General features: G+C 40.0%; 1 protein-coding gene across 13 annotated transcripts in view; it reads left to right on the top strand.

Annotated features, from left to right (window-relative positions):
• ESRRG (estrogen related receptor gamma) overlaps nt 1-4495 on the top strand; it is a 1264625-nt gene extending 1260130 nt beyond the window's left edge. For all 13 annotated transcript variants that reach the window (XM_063919111.1, XM_063919106.1, XM_063919101.1 and 10 more), the window contains one exon: nt 738-4495. In XM_063919111.1, coding sequence (XP_063775181.1) covers nt 738-982 — 245 coding nt within the window. In that variant the 3' untranslated portion in view covers nt 983-4495. The remainder of the gene's footprint in view (nt 1-737) is intronic.
• The last annotated feature ends 11847 nt before the right edge of the window (nt 4496-16342 follow it).

The raw sequence follows: 16342 nt of genomic DNA, 5'->3' as shown, positions 1-16342 counted from the left end.
GCACAATTGCAAATTCATAAAGGGATGAATTAAACTGTTTAAAGGCATGCCGTCACATAAAATGTGGTTCTCTGTGTTGTAAGCTTTTAATATGTATTACATTTTACAAAATAAATGTATTTCTTGCAGTCTGTATGTGTAGGTTCACCGCGCCCCGGCACAGGCTGCGCACAGCTGTTACGTCTCAGTTACATGTAAAGCATTTCAATTAGCGTGGCCTAGGATGCTGTGGCTGCAGATAACACTATCAGCTAATTAAGCTACTCAGATATAGGGATCACCATCAATGATGCCATCTCTGATTAACATCAGTGGCATTAAACTATTGACGTAGAACCATGGATGGTTTGCACCTATCGATGGACATTGCTCCCGTAGGGAATGGCAGACAGTGGGTCAGTCATTACCAATCCACAACTGGCTGGAGGGGCTAAGCTCTGTTCTTACCACCTGCTCTGCCACTGATAGCGGAGATCCATCGGATCTCCGCCATCGACTGCAAAACCATTGCCCATTGGTAACCAACCATCGATAGTCATCTCTACATAGATAGCAACTGCAAATTTACTATTTAGTGACATTCTGGCCAACAAGACTTTGGAAGGTCTAAGATTACGTCTTTGGGTGGTCTGTTTACTGTTAAAACATTTACATTATCCTCAAGTTTTGACTAGTGTCCCTTTAATAATTGAAATCAGGATTATCGCTCAATATTTTTTTTTTTTTTTTTTTTTCAGACTCCATGCATATAGAAGATGTAGAAGCAGTTCAAAAACTTCAAGACGTCTTACATGAGGCTCTGCAGGATTACGAAGCTGGCCAACACATTGAAGACCCCCGCCGGGCCGGAAAACTACTGATGACTTTGCCATTGCTCCGACAAACCTCCACCAAGGCCGTCCAACATTTCTACAACATCAAACTGGAAGGAAAAGTTCCTATGCACAAACTTTTTCTGGAAATGCTCGAGGCCAAGGTCTGACTAAAAGCACCTGTGGTGGCCTCTCAGCGCCATTGATAGGATAAGGGAAAAATATGTCTCATTGTTTCTGCAAATAATGTACTGAATTAAATGCAAGTGACTGCACTGATAAATAGCAGCAAGACTGGAGCAGCTCTCGACTTTTCCTCCTGCATTTTAACGGTGCAGAATTTTCCGCTCCCACTTTTTTTTTTGCTGCTGAACTTAAAATAAAGTAACAAAAAAAATTAAAAAGTCTTTAATTAAGAGAGATGGAAGCCAGCCCTGCCAAAGGACAGAAATCCATAGGATGCCACTGAATTTAACACGGACCACAATGCCCCCCCAATAACAAAAGGAATCACTGAGAAAAATCATATCTTGCGTATAGTATAAACAATGACTGATTGCGCTAGTAGGATTCCACGGGAGCAGTCTGTAATTTGACTACCTGAGCGACATGTCATTGGCTGCTTCGTTGCATTTTATTTTCCATCCAGGCCACCCAGCCACTTGATTCCTTTATTGTTTTTTGAAGTCTTCCAGATATTTCTCGGTTAAGTACTATGTGATTTTTTCAGGGAATCGTTTTAAGCTTTATTCATCCATGCAATATTACTTACAAAAAATAAAAAAATAACATTAATAAAAATAATAATAATGATATTAATAAAAATAATAATATTAATACAATACAAAAATGCATTTTTGGTTTGAGCAATGAACAATTAATAAGGACAACTAAATCCTTATGGAAGGGTTTGTTTGTTTTTAAAAGAAAGGTTTTTGATTTATTGTTATAAATAGAGGTTGTTTTGTACCAGCTTTACCACTTTTCAGCCATTTACTGATTACTATGTGGATATGTCTCTTATTCAAGCAATAGTTGAAGGATGGTGCATATTACCACGGATGCAATTAATGTTGTGTGCCAGTCTGGTTCGAAAAAAAAAAATTCTGTTTCTTAAAATGTAAAGCCTAGTGTACCTGTTATGTTTAATACAATATTAGATTACACCTGCAATGTATATAAGTAGTCTAATGTGCGTACCATTCCCCGTGAGGACGCTTGCAATTTGCTAAGGTGTCTTAAAAATAGATAAACTTCAGTTATCAATTGTAATCAAAAAAATCTAAAAAAAATAAATAAATAAAAATAAGAAATGTAAAATAATTTTGCCGGTAAGATAAAGGCCAGCAATAAATTACCGTCTGATTTATATATATATATATATATATATATATATATATACATATATAATGAAAAATGAATAAAATGAAAAATAATTGTAAACATTAGTAATTTCTTCTTAAACAGCAACTTTATACGAATCGCTAAAGCAGTCAATGTGATTTCCTACCCCTGTTGTTGCAGCATGATAGCCATTTCAGTATGAGACTGTTGAAAGGTGTAATCTAATGTAATCTCCCACACCTATCCCGCTCACAAATTTACAGTTACCTATGATACATCAACACGCTCTGCCAGTATACCAGTGTTAATAGTTGCTCCCTGTATCATGTGAAACGCCCATATTATATGTACACAAATGTAATTAAAATTGTAATCTTAATCAACAAAAAGAAACATAGTTCTGCTTTTCAATGTTTCCAGTTTGTTGTGCTTTTTTTCCAATCTTTTTTCTTTTGTCAGCTGCATTTACAAAGCTTGTCGTCCTGTTCTCCTCGTGGTTGTTTGATTCTTGTGACGTGCGCTTTATACACAGGGTAGAATTAGAGGCAATATTGGATGTACAATTCCTCAGGAGCATACAGGAGTTTAATCTGTGGCTTCCTGGTAATAGTCTTATCCTAAATACTACTCCTCGGCAGATTAAAAATCCAATTGAGAAACCACACAACAAGAGGCTTTCAAAGAAAAAATAAAATAAAATAAAACTTTTAAAATTATTCTTAACAGAACGCCAAAAATATCTTCTACTTCTACGTTTAACCAAGCTTAATTTTCAAGTGATGTAAATATGGCTTCTTCTGAATCATCTCAGATGTTAATAACTCGCTCTGTGTTGTTGTAAAAAAACATTTTATTTTATGTCAGATTTTTTTTTTTTTTAGTTGCATACAAATTCCCAAATCTATTGCTAATCTGTGTGCTTTATACAGAATTCAATGGGTTGGTGAAACACAGCAGCCTGATTCTATAAATAATAGTTATATAAGGATTATATTGTAGATTGTGGTTTCTCTGTAGAGAAGTGACTGTAGTGTGGTTCTAGATTACTCATCATTAACAATTCATTCAGGAGGTTGAGTACCTTGAAATGTATAGCTCAGATAGGTATTCAGAAATTGGCACATCCCTATATAAGTAACTAAATTGAAATACTCCTTGGAGAAAAATAAAAGGTGCTGATTGAATGAGAATATTTATTTTAATGTTAAAAATATTTTATTTCCAGGTTTCGTTTTTTTTTCGTAGCAATATATATATATGTAAATGTATTGAACAATACAACTTATACTGTACACATCTATTTCACTGTATTAGCTGTCTGTACTTGGGTATAGCTGCACACATAAGCAAACCTGTTGGATTATAATTGGAAATATGTAAAAATTGAGTAACTGTAATCCACTCAATGATGGCAATCATATACTAGATATAGTTACATAGTGGTGTGTCAGATCTCGTTAAAAATCTGCAAACATTGTTCTCAATATTGTTCTCAGAGCTGCATTTGGTCCGGCGTCTATCCGGACATGGGTGCAATAGATCCGGTAGACCTGAACAGGCAAGAATACTAATTTATATGAAAACCTTGTGTGATTTATTGTTAATTTATGTTTCTGTCAATACTACATAAATAGCATGGGGTGTAAAAAAAAAAATAATAATAATAATAATATAAAGGGATTATGATTTTTAAATTTAAATTATTTAGAGTTTTAACTTAATTTTTAAATTAAATTATTTGTTCTTTTCTTATTTAAAGCAATATGATTGCGTGTTTGTGAAGAGTCACACTCGTTATCTCAAACAAATTGGAAAGTTGTATTTATTACACTATTTTGCATTTAAACGATGTAAAAAAAAAGCATATAAAAAATTTAAACTGCTATTTTTCTTATGGAAGAGAAAATGGGTGTCGGTGATTGTATTTTAATTATTTAAACTTCTCTGTTTACCTGCCTAGGAAAAACATCTGAGGGCAGTCTAATGTGCAAGGATCGTTGAAGGAAAATAAAAAAGATGAATAAAAAATAATAATAATTATGATAAAATGATTATAATACTCCAGGAGTTGCAATATAGCCAGAATTAACAAATAAAACCATGTTTATAGATATCGATGGGCTTCACATCTGTAAAACAATCAACTGTATATTTTTGTGCTGTGTACCATACCATGTGCTCCAGAAATATGTCCATTTGTGTAAATGTATTTATTTTATATTGTATATATTGTTAAATGCAAAAAGGAGACATGACTCTGTAACTTCAATCAGTTCAGATGTGTAAGTCAAATTATTATTCCTTTCAGGATGATGGTAGAGCAATATTAAAAAAAAAGCTTCCACTTTTTGATTGTTTTTGTGTTGTGTTTTTATATAAGACCGTTTACATTTTTATTTGCCATATGTAGAGGATTACAAAATAAGCTCAGCTGAAAGATGCTGCATAATATTGTATAACTTTCCCTTTAGAATGTGGTACAGTTTAGGAATTTTTGGGTTCAATAATTCCATCTCAGGTCTCACAAGGGGTCTACTGCACTCAAAAAAAATAAATCCTCTTCCATAAGACGTGTAATGGCATCCATCACATGCTATTACCGTCATTGCATTCATCCATTTTCACTGTGATGGTGGCAAAGCTACAGTGTTAAAAAATATTGGTGGTCATTCCGAGTTGTTCGCTCGCAAGCTGCTTTTAGCAGCTTTGCACACGCTAAGCCGCCGCCTACTGGGAGTGAATCTTAGCATAGTAAAATTGCGAACGAAAGATTAGCAGAATTGCGAACAGACACTTCTTAGCAGTTTCTGAGTAGCTCCAGACTTACTCGGCAACTGCGATCAGTTCAGTCAGTTTCGTTCCTGGTTTGACGTCACAAACACTCCCAGCGTTCGCCCAGACACTCCCCCGTTTCTTCAGACACTCCCGCGTTTTTCCCAGAAGCAGCAGCGTTTTTTCACACACACCCATAAAACGGCCAGTTTCCGCCCAAAAACACCCACTTCCTGTCAATCACATTACGATCACCAGAACGAAGAAAAAACCTCGTAATGCCGTGAGTAAAATACCTAACTGCATAGCAAATTTACTTGGCGCAGTCGCAGTGCGAACATTGCGCATGCGCAATTAGCGGAAAATCACTGCGATGCGAAGAAAATTACCGAGCGAACAACTCGGAATGACCACCATTGTACCTTTTGGTTAACACATTGTGCTTTGATCATCATCATCATCATCACTCTTTATTCATACAGTTGGGCATAATAACACATACAGTAGATGGATAGTCATGAGCTAGCAGTTGCCGCCAGGGTACAGGTGTGATTTGAGTGAACAATTAGCAGATAATTCTGCTTAAGACATGACATTGGGTTGGCAGGAGGTGGTCAGACATGAGACGTTGGGTAGATCATCTTACCTTGTAGAGTCTGCAATAATTCCATCTGTTCCATGTATTTATATCCGCAAGACAGATTAAGATTTTGCTACTGCCTGCCCAGTGCTACTAGTTCTCTAATTAGAGGATTATGGGGTCTATTTACTAATCCTTGGATGGAGATAAAGTGGACGGAGATAAAATACCAACCAATTAGCTCATAACTGTCATTTTTCAAACCCAGTCTGTGACAGACATGGTAGTTAAGGGCTGATTGGCTGGTACTTTATCTTCACCCACTTTATCTCCATCCAAGTCTTAATAAATTGACCCCTATGTCTCGTGCTGCCCCATAGATGGAGTAGTGAGTAGTCCCACTGTCTGGCAGCAGAAATAACAAAAGTTGGTTGTGTCAATCGCTATGACACTGCTGCTCTAGAGGTGAAGCGAAGTCTGCTTTGAGAAATGCTGGTTTATTTATTATGTGTCCAAGAGCCATGTTGGGAATAAAAGAGTTTTCTGGGTCCCGTACCAAAAGAATTATAACAGTTGCAATAGACTGTTGTACATATCTAATGTCAGGAACCAGACAAACTTTTTGGTGTCCACCAAGAGATGTCAAGACAGTATCTAGAGGCCTAACTTCAAAGTCTAGTACAAGTGATTCTAGCCTTTATCATTCAGTCTTTGAGTCAAAGTAAATGAAGGGAACAAAAGGTCAGTATCATTTTAAAGGTGGACTAATAAAAGCAAAAAATAAGACTTTGGACTGATGTTAGACGGCTGTGCTATGTTCTGGAGTACAGCAAAGCATTTTAACTTTGCTTCAGTATTTAATGGCAATATTTCTGTCATATAAATTGTAATGATATTTGAAGTCATCATTACTTTCTACCTTTCACAATCAAGAACAAAATCAATGTCTTAGATTTTTTTAACATCCAAATTTTTTCCCCAATAGCCATTCAGAAATACATAAACTGAGTAAGTAATACATCATTGTGGATAACATTGAAAGACAGAGGGTCCAGGAGCTACAATAGTAACTCACAATCATAAAATAAAACTCCACACACATTAACGATCATAAACTTTGAGGCTGAAGGGTTGCAGCGTTTAAGCCAAGGGTCACCCCATGCTTCTTCTTGTCACGTCTTATGGGTCCATCAAAGAAAGTGCTAATGTGATTCTCAGCTACATTCGAGTATTTGGATTCCTGTATGGCAACACACTTCTCACCTCCAGAAATGGGAATCCTCCAAAGAATTAGGGTGATGACACACAGGATACCCTGCTAAATGGCATTCTGGGACCTGGAGAAGACAAACAACATATAACGCCATAGCTTTATTCTGCGTGTGTGCTTTGTTATTTCTAAAGTACATTTGTTACATGAAATAATGCCTTCCAATTCGGTTGTAATTATTTTTCCTTTTCTAGAAGTTTATCATTTTTTATTACTATATTTCATTTGAAAAAATGTTTCATAGTATTGTAAAAAAAATATATATATTATTATTATTTATTTTTTTAAAGTTATGTCTGTTCATTGGCGTGGATGACTACCTATGTTTTGGACATGCACCAAATTTGAGGAATTCTGATATTCTGATTTTTTATGGGAAAACATTTTGTGAGCAAAGAGGGAAAGTCAAGTCGTTGGGTCAGAATTTTGTCTGACCTTCCTACTCCTAATCTTCTTGTTGACATCCCTATTGTACACAGCAGAACCCAAGACAATTCTGCTTTGGGGACAGTGTCGGACTGGGGCATGTAGGGCCCACCGGGGGAATTCAGTGGTATGGGGCCCATGTTAGGGGTGTGGCCAGTCTGAAAAGGGGTGTGGCCTGCCACCTCATTGGTTTGACCTTCCATTAGAGAGTGCAGTGTCCGGGCCCCTTCATAAATATATACAGTAATACAGCTGCTGCATGCATGATAATGTACCAGATTAATAACAGCAATGCACTGTGGAAAATACACCATAGTCCAGTATAAGGTAACATATGTATAATGTATATTTCAAGTGCACAGTCTGGAACCTGATCCTTAGAGCAGAGGGTGGGGCCCCAGGCAGTAGGGCCCACCGGTGGTTTCCCCTATACCCCTGTGGGCCAGTCCAAGCCTGTTTGGGGATAGGTGCCCCCAATCCAAACACGATTGTCCATTTTCATTAGCCAGGAGGTTCGGCAGCACTGAGGGGTATAACCAAATAGAATGTCACATGGATGGATCTGATCACATGACTCTCACGTCATTAAAATTCTATATTAGGTGTATTTACTATGATTTACTTTTAAACCTATTTTCGCTTAATAAATCTTATTGAATCAATAATCAAGGCTGTTTTTTTTAATGCAATCCTAAAACAATATAAAAAAACAAAGCAACCAGCAAATTCGTTCATATATTACTTCTCCAAATGGATATTTGGTCTTTCTAGGATGGTAAATAAATACATATCTTCATTGCTATGTTCATATAGCTCTCAGCTATTGTGGTACCTGGTTTCGCACATACCTACTTGTCAAGTGGCCAAGAGTTTAAATCCAGTTAGTAAATGATTACTACTCTCAAATAAATACTTCTTTATAAAGCCTTGATAATGAGTCTCACCTATATTAACGTACGTCAAACTGGTTCAATGCTTTGGAGAATACAACTTAAATTAGACATGATGTAAAATGCAGCTTTTAGTCTTTACAAGAACTCGGTCAGTTTTGATTCTCTAATAGGTTTGTGGATAGAAAATTTGCATGTGCAATATAGTGATAGTACTGACACTCTGAAATAGTCTTTTGCATTCTCCTGGCAACTATCTAGTCTTAAATATCTCGGGATTAAATTAAATAGGGACTGACTTTTCGATGATAGTTTTCGCCCTCTGCTTCATATATTTCGGAGCGAGTTTAGGGATGTGCACAACAGAATCTTCTCCTGGTTAGGTAGGTTTAATGTTGTTAAAATGAACATTCTCCCAAGAGTTCTTTATTTATTACAAATACTTCCCATCCATGTCCCTAAACAGTGATTAAGAGATTTGCTGGAGCTGGTGAGGTAATTTGTATGGGGAGGTCGGAGACCCTGCTTTACTGTTTAGATGTAAGCACATGGGGGGGATTTCAGCGTCCACACTTTCATATATTCTATGATGCTGTTATGCTAGCTTGGGTTATGGACTGGACGAGATCTGGAGTTGTAAATAGGGGGTCACTTTGGAAAATCACTCCTGTACAGCTACTATGTGGATATTAGCTTGGAGATCCAAAGTACCCATCATATCACACCCCACTATTGGCCCTACGTTGGCTCATTGGAACACATTAAGGAGGCAGCCCAGGTTTTCCACTGTATTTCCCCCCTCAGTTTGACAACCCAAATTTTGGTCACAGAGGGAGTTGTCACATGTTGAGGGGTGTCTTAATCTGTTGATTTGTAGGCCAAATGGGCTCGACTGACAATGAAATGGGATTTTACATGTATTTTAAGCACTTGGTTCAAAGTGGAGATGTAAGATTGGCCTGCAGTAGACCCCTGGCCCATTCTGAAAACAAGTGCCTGGTCACTTTGTGTCTGAATCATTAACTTTAAAGGAGCTAAAAACTTTTGATTGAACATACATTTTAGACACCTCCTACGGTCACCGGTGATTGCAGATTGAGTTGGATGCGAATGACATTGGGAACCTGACTTGTAGATCCATGTGGATGCGAATGACTGGCAAAAAAAATCTTGTTCTACTTTCTTTTGCTCTATAAATTATTCTGTAATAGAAACTTTATGTCAATGTCTCTCATGCTGGTACCGGTGCCCCCCATTCTCTGGCAAGAATGTACACTGGGGTTTCTGACAGATGCTGGAGATGTAATATGGCAAAGAGATCTCTGCTCCATATCTGGTGGGACTGCCAAACTTTCTGCCCTTTTTTGGGAGGATTATGGATCAATGGGTCGACCTGGATAATGTCGATAGTCAATAGGTTGACCGCTACTGGTCAACATTGACTAGGTCAACATGGGAGAAAAGTCGACACATGAAAAGGTCAACGTGAGATTTTTGAATGTTTTTGGTGTCTTTTTTTTTGCGTAACATGACCAGGAACACCAGTTAGTGCACCGCGCCCCTGTGGATGGCTCTCTTCGCTCACAATGCTGCAGGCAAGGTGCCTCAGTTCGCTACCACTACGCTCGGCACAGGTTACTATTCCCAGTCGTAGTCCATGTGGATGGTATGTATGAAAAACGTAAAAATATTTTTTTTTTCCATTTTACTGTGTTGACCTTGTCCATGTTGACCAATAGTGGTCATCCTATTGACTCTCGAACTACCATCCGGATACCTTTTGGGAGAAGGTAATATTTCTACCTACCACACTCATGCGTAGTGATGTTCCAACAGATCCCTCTTTCTGGCTCTTAAACCTGTACCCTGGTTCTGTGATGACCTTTAAGAAATCCCCTTCTTATATTTCTCAACAATGCGGCTAAGGCGGTAATCCCAGTTCATTGGAGGGCCACTTCTCCACCTACACTTAAAGAATAGTTCGATAGAATAGACCTTTATATAGCCATTGATGACCGTCTTATAAGGATGGAGAAGCATAAGAAATTCTGTTTAGTCTGGTGTATATGGTTGAATTTAAGTCTTACATAACTGATATTGTGACTAACGTATACAAGGCTCCCATGCAACCCTACTGTCAGCCTATAGCAGACCATTGTTTTGACTCTGATTGTTCTCAAGGAAGAGAAGTATTAGAACATGAGGACATGCACTGAAACTGGGGGGAAGGAGGTACAGGGGACATTTGAGGATAAAAATTACTTTACAGAAAGGGTAGTGGACAAGTGGAGTGGCCTCCCATCAGAGGTGGTAGAGGATAATACAGTATAACAATTTAAACATGCATAGGATAGGCCTAAGAGTATCCGTACAAAAAAAGTCAGGATCAAATAAGGTTGGAGGCAACAATATGGTTGGAAAAGGGGCAGACTACATGGGCCAAATGGTTCTTATCTGCCGTCACATTCGATGTTTCTATGAGATTATCAGAATGAATATGAAACATTGCAGTGACGCACAAATTGAGATACAATGAACAGAACGCCGCTGTAACTGCTTTAGTGTCATTTGTCACAGCTGTGTTTATGACTTTATGCTAATGCCAGTAAAAGCCGTTCACCTGGTGTACAAACGTGGGTCTGAATGTGCAAGGAATGCGATGGCCATTTTGTGGATTCGCAACCATTAGAAGCACCATCGAGACTTGCACAGATTCCACTCTAGGGCCCAGATTTATCAAGCCTTGGAGAGTGATAAATTGCATGATGATAAAGTACCTAAGTACTTAGGAGTATCAGCTCCTAAGTGTCATTTTTCAAACAAAGCATGTAATATGGCAGTTAGGAGCTGATTGGCTAGTCCTGATGATGTCCTGGTTGATAGAGAGGGACGAAACGCGTTGAGCCTGCTCCTGGTTTTGGGACCTCCTATTCCTGATGTCAGTTTGGCTCAGATAAGCTCATTATACACTGATATAATCTGTTCATTTGTTCAATGTACGCTTAATATTTTTTATTTGTAATAAATGTACTTTTTAAAAAAAAATATACTGCACTATATTTTCTGTCACTTGTTTTTTTTGTACTTATGTGATATATGTAGTGAATGAAGTGAGATTGGGCCCTGGTTCTCATTTATCACAAAGCACATACACCCAAGGAACTTCTTTGGGTTAATTTATGGGGGTGTCGTACGGTATGCCGGCGCTCGGGCTCCCGACGCCCAGCATACCGGCGCCGGGAGCCCGATCGCCGGCATACCGACAGCGTGGCGAGCGCAAAGGAGCCCCTTGCGGGCTCGCTGCGCTCGACACGCTGCGGGCACGGTGGCGCGCTACGCGCACCACACTATTTTATTCTCCCTCCAGGGGGGTCGTGGACCCCCACGAGGGAGAATAGTTGTCGGTATGCCGGGTGTCGGGATTCCGGCGCCGGTATACTGTGCGCCGGGATCCCAACATTCGGCATACAGAAGACCACCCATTTATGGTACGTGTGGTCATTACAGCTATATACTCTAGAAGAAGTCACTATTATATTGCACTAGGAGACGCCTCTTGCCCTTTGTTTTACCACAGAAATTCTTCCTACTTGTAATGTAGGATCTGGTGTGTGGCAGCCACTGGAAAGTCCGGGTATATATATATATAGTTATGCATTTCCATTGTCCAATCAATATTGCAGTTCTAGAGCATTAGCAGGTACATACGGTATGTAGACCTCTGCGACAGGCGCTACAACATGAATATTACTTCACCAGTTAAACTTTTAGGTAAGAATCCCAGAGCATTTAATATTATTTTAACAACAAGCAAATAATCCACAATAATTTCTTCATTCTCCATGAAGCTGAAATGTAAACTAATGTACCCAGCACAAATGCAGTGTTCCGTGGCCATGACAGTTGGTCCAAAGGCTCGTTACGATGGTAATGACCTGACGGAACGTGATTTCCTATGGCAACAACACAATTGCCTCAGCTAACCTGCTGGGAAAATATTTCATTATTTTCACATTCTTCCCTAAGAGATTTGTTTTGCTTGTTTCCTTTAAATTAAATTCACAAGCACTTTATTGAGGCTCCGGAGTGCATTTCAGATACCAATCTAGAACTGAAAGCAAAGATAGCAAACTGTTTCCACGGCTTCTGAAAAAAATCTATATGCAGTAAGACTGGAGGTGCTCGGGGACCATCGCAACCACGCACGCGCGCACACACACACACACACACACACACACACACACACACACACACACACACTATGCAAATAACAATAAGAATCCATAGAATATCTTATATAATCAGTAAGCCTGGGTGAGTTCAGGTAAACAAACTATGGTTCAGCTCATTACTGTACATTGGCCCTCATTCCGAGTTGATCGCTCGCTAGCTGCTTTTAGCAGCAGATCAAACGCTAAGCCGCCGCCCTCTGGGAGTGAATCTTAGCTTAGCAGAAGTGCGACCGAAAGGTTAGCAGAACTGCTCGAAAAAATATTCATGCAGTTTCTGAGCAGCTCCAAACCTACTCCTACCTTGCGATCACTGCAGAAAGTTTAGTTCCTGTTTTGACATCACAAACACGCCCTGCGTTCGGCCAGTCACTCCCCCGTTTTCCAGGCACGCCTGCGTTTTTACCTGTCACGCCTGCGTTTTTTAGCACACACCCTGAAAACGGTCAGTTACCACCCAGAAACACCCACTTCCTGTCAATCACTCACCGATCAACAGAGCGACAGAAAAGCGTTGCTAGACCTTGTGTAAAACTGCATAGTTTTGTGTGAAAGTACTTCGCGCGTGCGTACTGCGGCCCGTACGCATGCGCAGAAGTGCCGATTTTTAGCCTGATCGCTGTGCTGCGAACAACGGCAGCTAGCGATCAACTTGGAATGAGGGCCTATAAGTGGTAACAAATTACTATAATGTTATCTGTTCTCATTCTGGTTTATTACCACAGAAAGGAACGTTCTGTATACACGTGTAGCTGTGAGGTCAGCAGTGTCCTGAGAACTTAGCGTAGGTCAAGCTTTTACTTTCCAGAGGTCCATTCAATGTTGGCTCACATATCGGGGTTATTGTCACCCCCATAGCTGGAGAAAGTGGAGACATAGGCAGAGATGCATCAAACCTAGTAGAGAGATTCAGTGGAGTGAGATACGCACCAACCAATCAGTTCCTCGCTATTATTTTTGATGCACAACCTGTGACATGAGAGAAGCTGATTGGTTGGGGCTTTATCTCACTCCACTTTACCTCTTCCATCGTCAAGGAAAGCAGTGCAGAATCACAGCTGTTTACCCTGAGTCTATTTAATGCTGCTGAAAACAGAATCCATCCTAGAGGAGGCCAACAGAATAAGAGTGAAGACTTCTGTAGTCTTTTGAGTCACATAGTTTCACAACACAGTGTGTTTCCCTGGAAGTGCCAGGTGCCAATGGTGAATAGATGTAGTTTCTGACCTCTGGTGGACATCTGATGACTATAGGCCTTGTTATATGTGTCTTCTGGCCAGTTAGCCTAGCAGTCTCTTCCAGGACAACATCTCCACTAGGTGGTCAACCACTTCATCATTGCTTTACCTCAGCACAATGAGCGTGGTGGGCCCACACTAGAACTCGTTTGGCTACAGAACTACTATACAAGTGTGATAACATATAATCAATGGGGAGGGCATATACTGTATCTATTTTTAAAAAGGGTATTTTCTGAGAGATCCCGGCAATACATTTATTTGATTGAGTTATGCTCTTGCGTCTCTGCTCAGTAGTATTCCGAAGAGTATTTGTAGAGTTTGCGTTCTGCTCTATGCATTGAATCGGGATGAGGTGTGGTTGGGGTAGTAGTAGGAATTTCCAAAGGGGAAATATATAAAGTCCTGCCCCCTAATGAAGAACATTAACTCCTCAAGTTAGTCTAAAGTCACGCAGACTGGATGCGTCAGTAGCGATGTTGGCGCCATGTTTCTCTACGTACATGATCGCAGCTAAATACAGATACACAATGTCTATCCACAACATAAGTGAAACAATTTTCTTTGATACAATTATGTAAATTTCTTAAAAACAGAGAATGAAGCAGTAGTTACTGCTACTGAGCTTCTTCTCTACTTACCATGAAAGGTGGAGGACTTATGAAATATTTGGACATCGTGCACTCTTTACATGAATGTGCCTGGTTACCGAGTCATTTTATAGCTGAGGCTAGAATGCCAGAGAGAATGTCTGGCAGGGAAACACAGTCAATAAACCCATTTAAAGAGGAGATCTATAGGGACCTAAAAACATGTCACTTTTTTGAGTGACTGGAACTTTACAGCAACAAAAATACTATATAAAGAATACATATATTGTACTATTTTTGGGAAGATGTCAGACCAGAGTTTCCCAAACTCCACCATTACAGTCCAGGTTTTAAGAATATCAATGCTTCAGCACAGGTACCTCAGTTAATATGGTTTAATTATCTGGAATCAAGCATGGATATCCTTAAAACCTGGACTGTAATGGTGTAGTTTGGGAAACTCTGTACTATGGGGGTAATTCAGACCTAATCGCTAAGGTGTGTTTTTTGCATCCCTGCGATCAGGTAGTCGCCATCTACAGGGGAGGGGGTAATCGCTGTGCAGGAGCTCTGCACAGCCCAGGACTTACTCAGCCGCTGCGATGATCGGGAACCGGAGCTGACATCACGGGTCCTCCCACAAAACGCCGGGTCCCTCCTGGGTTTTTCCAGACACTCTCTAGAAACAGTCAGTTGCCACCCACAAGCGCCCTCTTCCTTTCAATCTTCTTGTGATTGCCGGGGCGATTGGATTTTTCGCACCATCCCGACGCTCCCCGTCGCTGCGACCCGTCACGTCTGCGCATTGTGGTGCATACGCATGCGCAGTTCAGACCTGATCGTCCGCTATGCGAAAATGCACAGCTGCGATCAGTTCTGCATTAGCCCCTATATTATACTATGTGTGCCACCCGGGCCTAATTTTAAGATTGTAGGAGGAAACTAAGATTGGGGACACACACACAAGGGAATGGAGCACTGGTTGCATGAACTGTGCTAGGGTATAGGAATAAGGGGAATTTGCCCACATTAAGTTACATAGTAAAAGGGAGGGTGAGTTGGGAAGGATACACAATACAGGGATAGAGGAAAAGAGTAGTGAGTTAGGAAGAGGGCAGGTACACTTTGATAAAAAGGTCATTTTTAATTACATGTTTAAAGTAGCAGAGAGGAACAAAGTCTGACTAGGTGAGACAGCAAGTTCCAGAGGTACCTCAACTGAAATCTTGGAGGTGTGCGTGAGACTAAGTGACCTGGGTAACGGTGAGGCAGAATTCTGAGGACAGCAGGGTGGGAGTGTGTACAGAGATGAGGTTAGGGAAGGTGTTTTGTGTGTGTGGGTGATTTAAGCCATTATAAGAGTAGATGAGAGGTTGGATGGAATTCTGAGGTTGCAGCAGTCTAAGATGGAAATGATGAGAGCATGAATAAGTCTTTTAGTGGCATCAAGGGAAAGAAGGGTCGGATTCCAGGATGTCCCGGAGGTGGAAGTGGCAAGATTGAGGAGAAAGTGTTGCAGGTGACACCAAGGCAGTGAAAATTGGGGAGACAGAAAAGAAAACCCTGGAAATTGGGAAGAGGGGAAAGCTAAGCTTTATTTCAGGATGTTCCGGGTCATCCAGGAGAAGACAGCAGACAAGCAGTTGGAGACTTGAGATATGTTTGGGGGGAGCAAGGTCAGGCGAGTAGAGGTACTGTAGATAAGAATGACATCAGTGTATACTGTATATGGTATTGGGGGCCAAGATTTACAATGGATGATGTACAAAGGGATAATAATAGGTGGATGAGAACAAAATCATCGGGTGACACCAATAGGCAGAAGAGGTGAGAGGGAGTCAAACGTTGATACAGCAAAGGAGCAGTTGGTGAGGTAGGAGGTGAACCATGATAGTAGTTGTGGAGAATGATGAGTGGAGGGTGTGATGGAGTTGGAGGTTGACAGTGTCAAAGGCAGCAGGCAGATCAAAGAGGCTGAGTAGACATAACAGATCTTTGGATATGGCCTCTCAGAATTTATCCAATTTTCCTCCATTCATAGACCCCATATTGTCAAAAACAAATTGCACAAAGGTTGTTGCAGTGGAATTATCAAATATATATTTTCATTCAAATGTCATTTTTATTTTCAAATTATTTACAAGAAAACCAGTCTGAACCGTTGTGACTAATTCATTTTGATAAAATGAAT

The sequence above is a fragment of the Pseudophryne corroboree genome, chromosome 4 (assembly GCF_028390025.1).
Source record: "Pseudophryne corroboree isolate aPseCor3 chromosome 4, aPseCor3.hap2, whole genome shotgun sequence".
In the NCBI taxonomy this organism is placed as follows: Eukaryota; Metazoa; Chordata; class Amphibia; order Anura; family Myobatrachidae; genus Pseudophryne; species Pseudophryne corroboree.
Note: the sequence above shows the minus strand (reverse complement) of the source record. Positions and strands in the feature narration are given on the sequence as shown.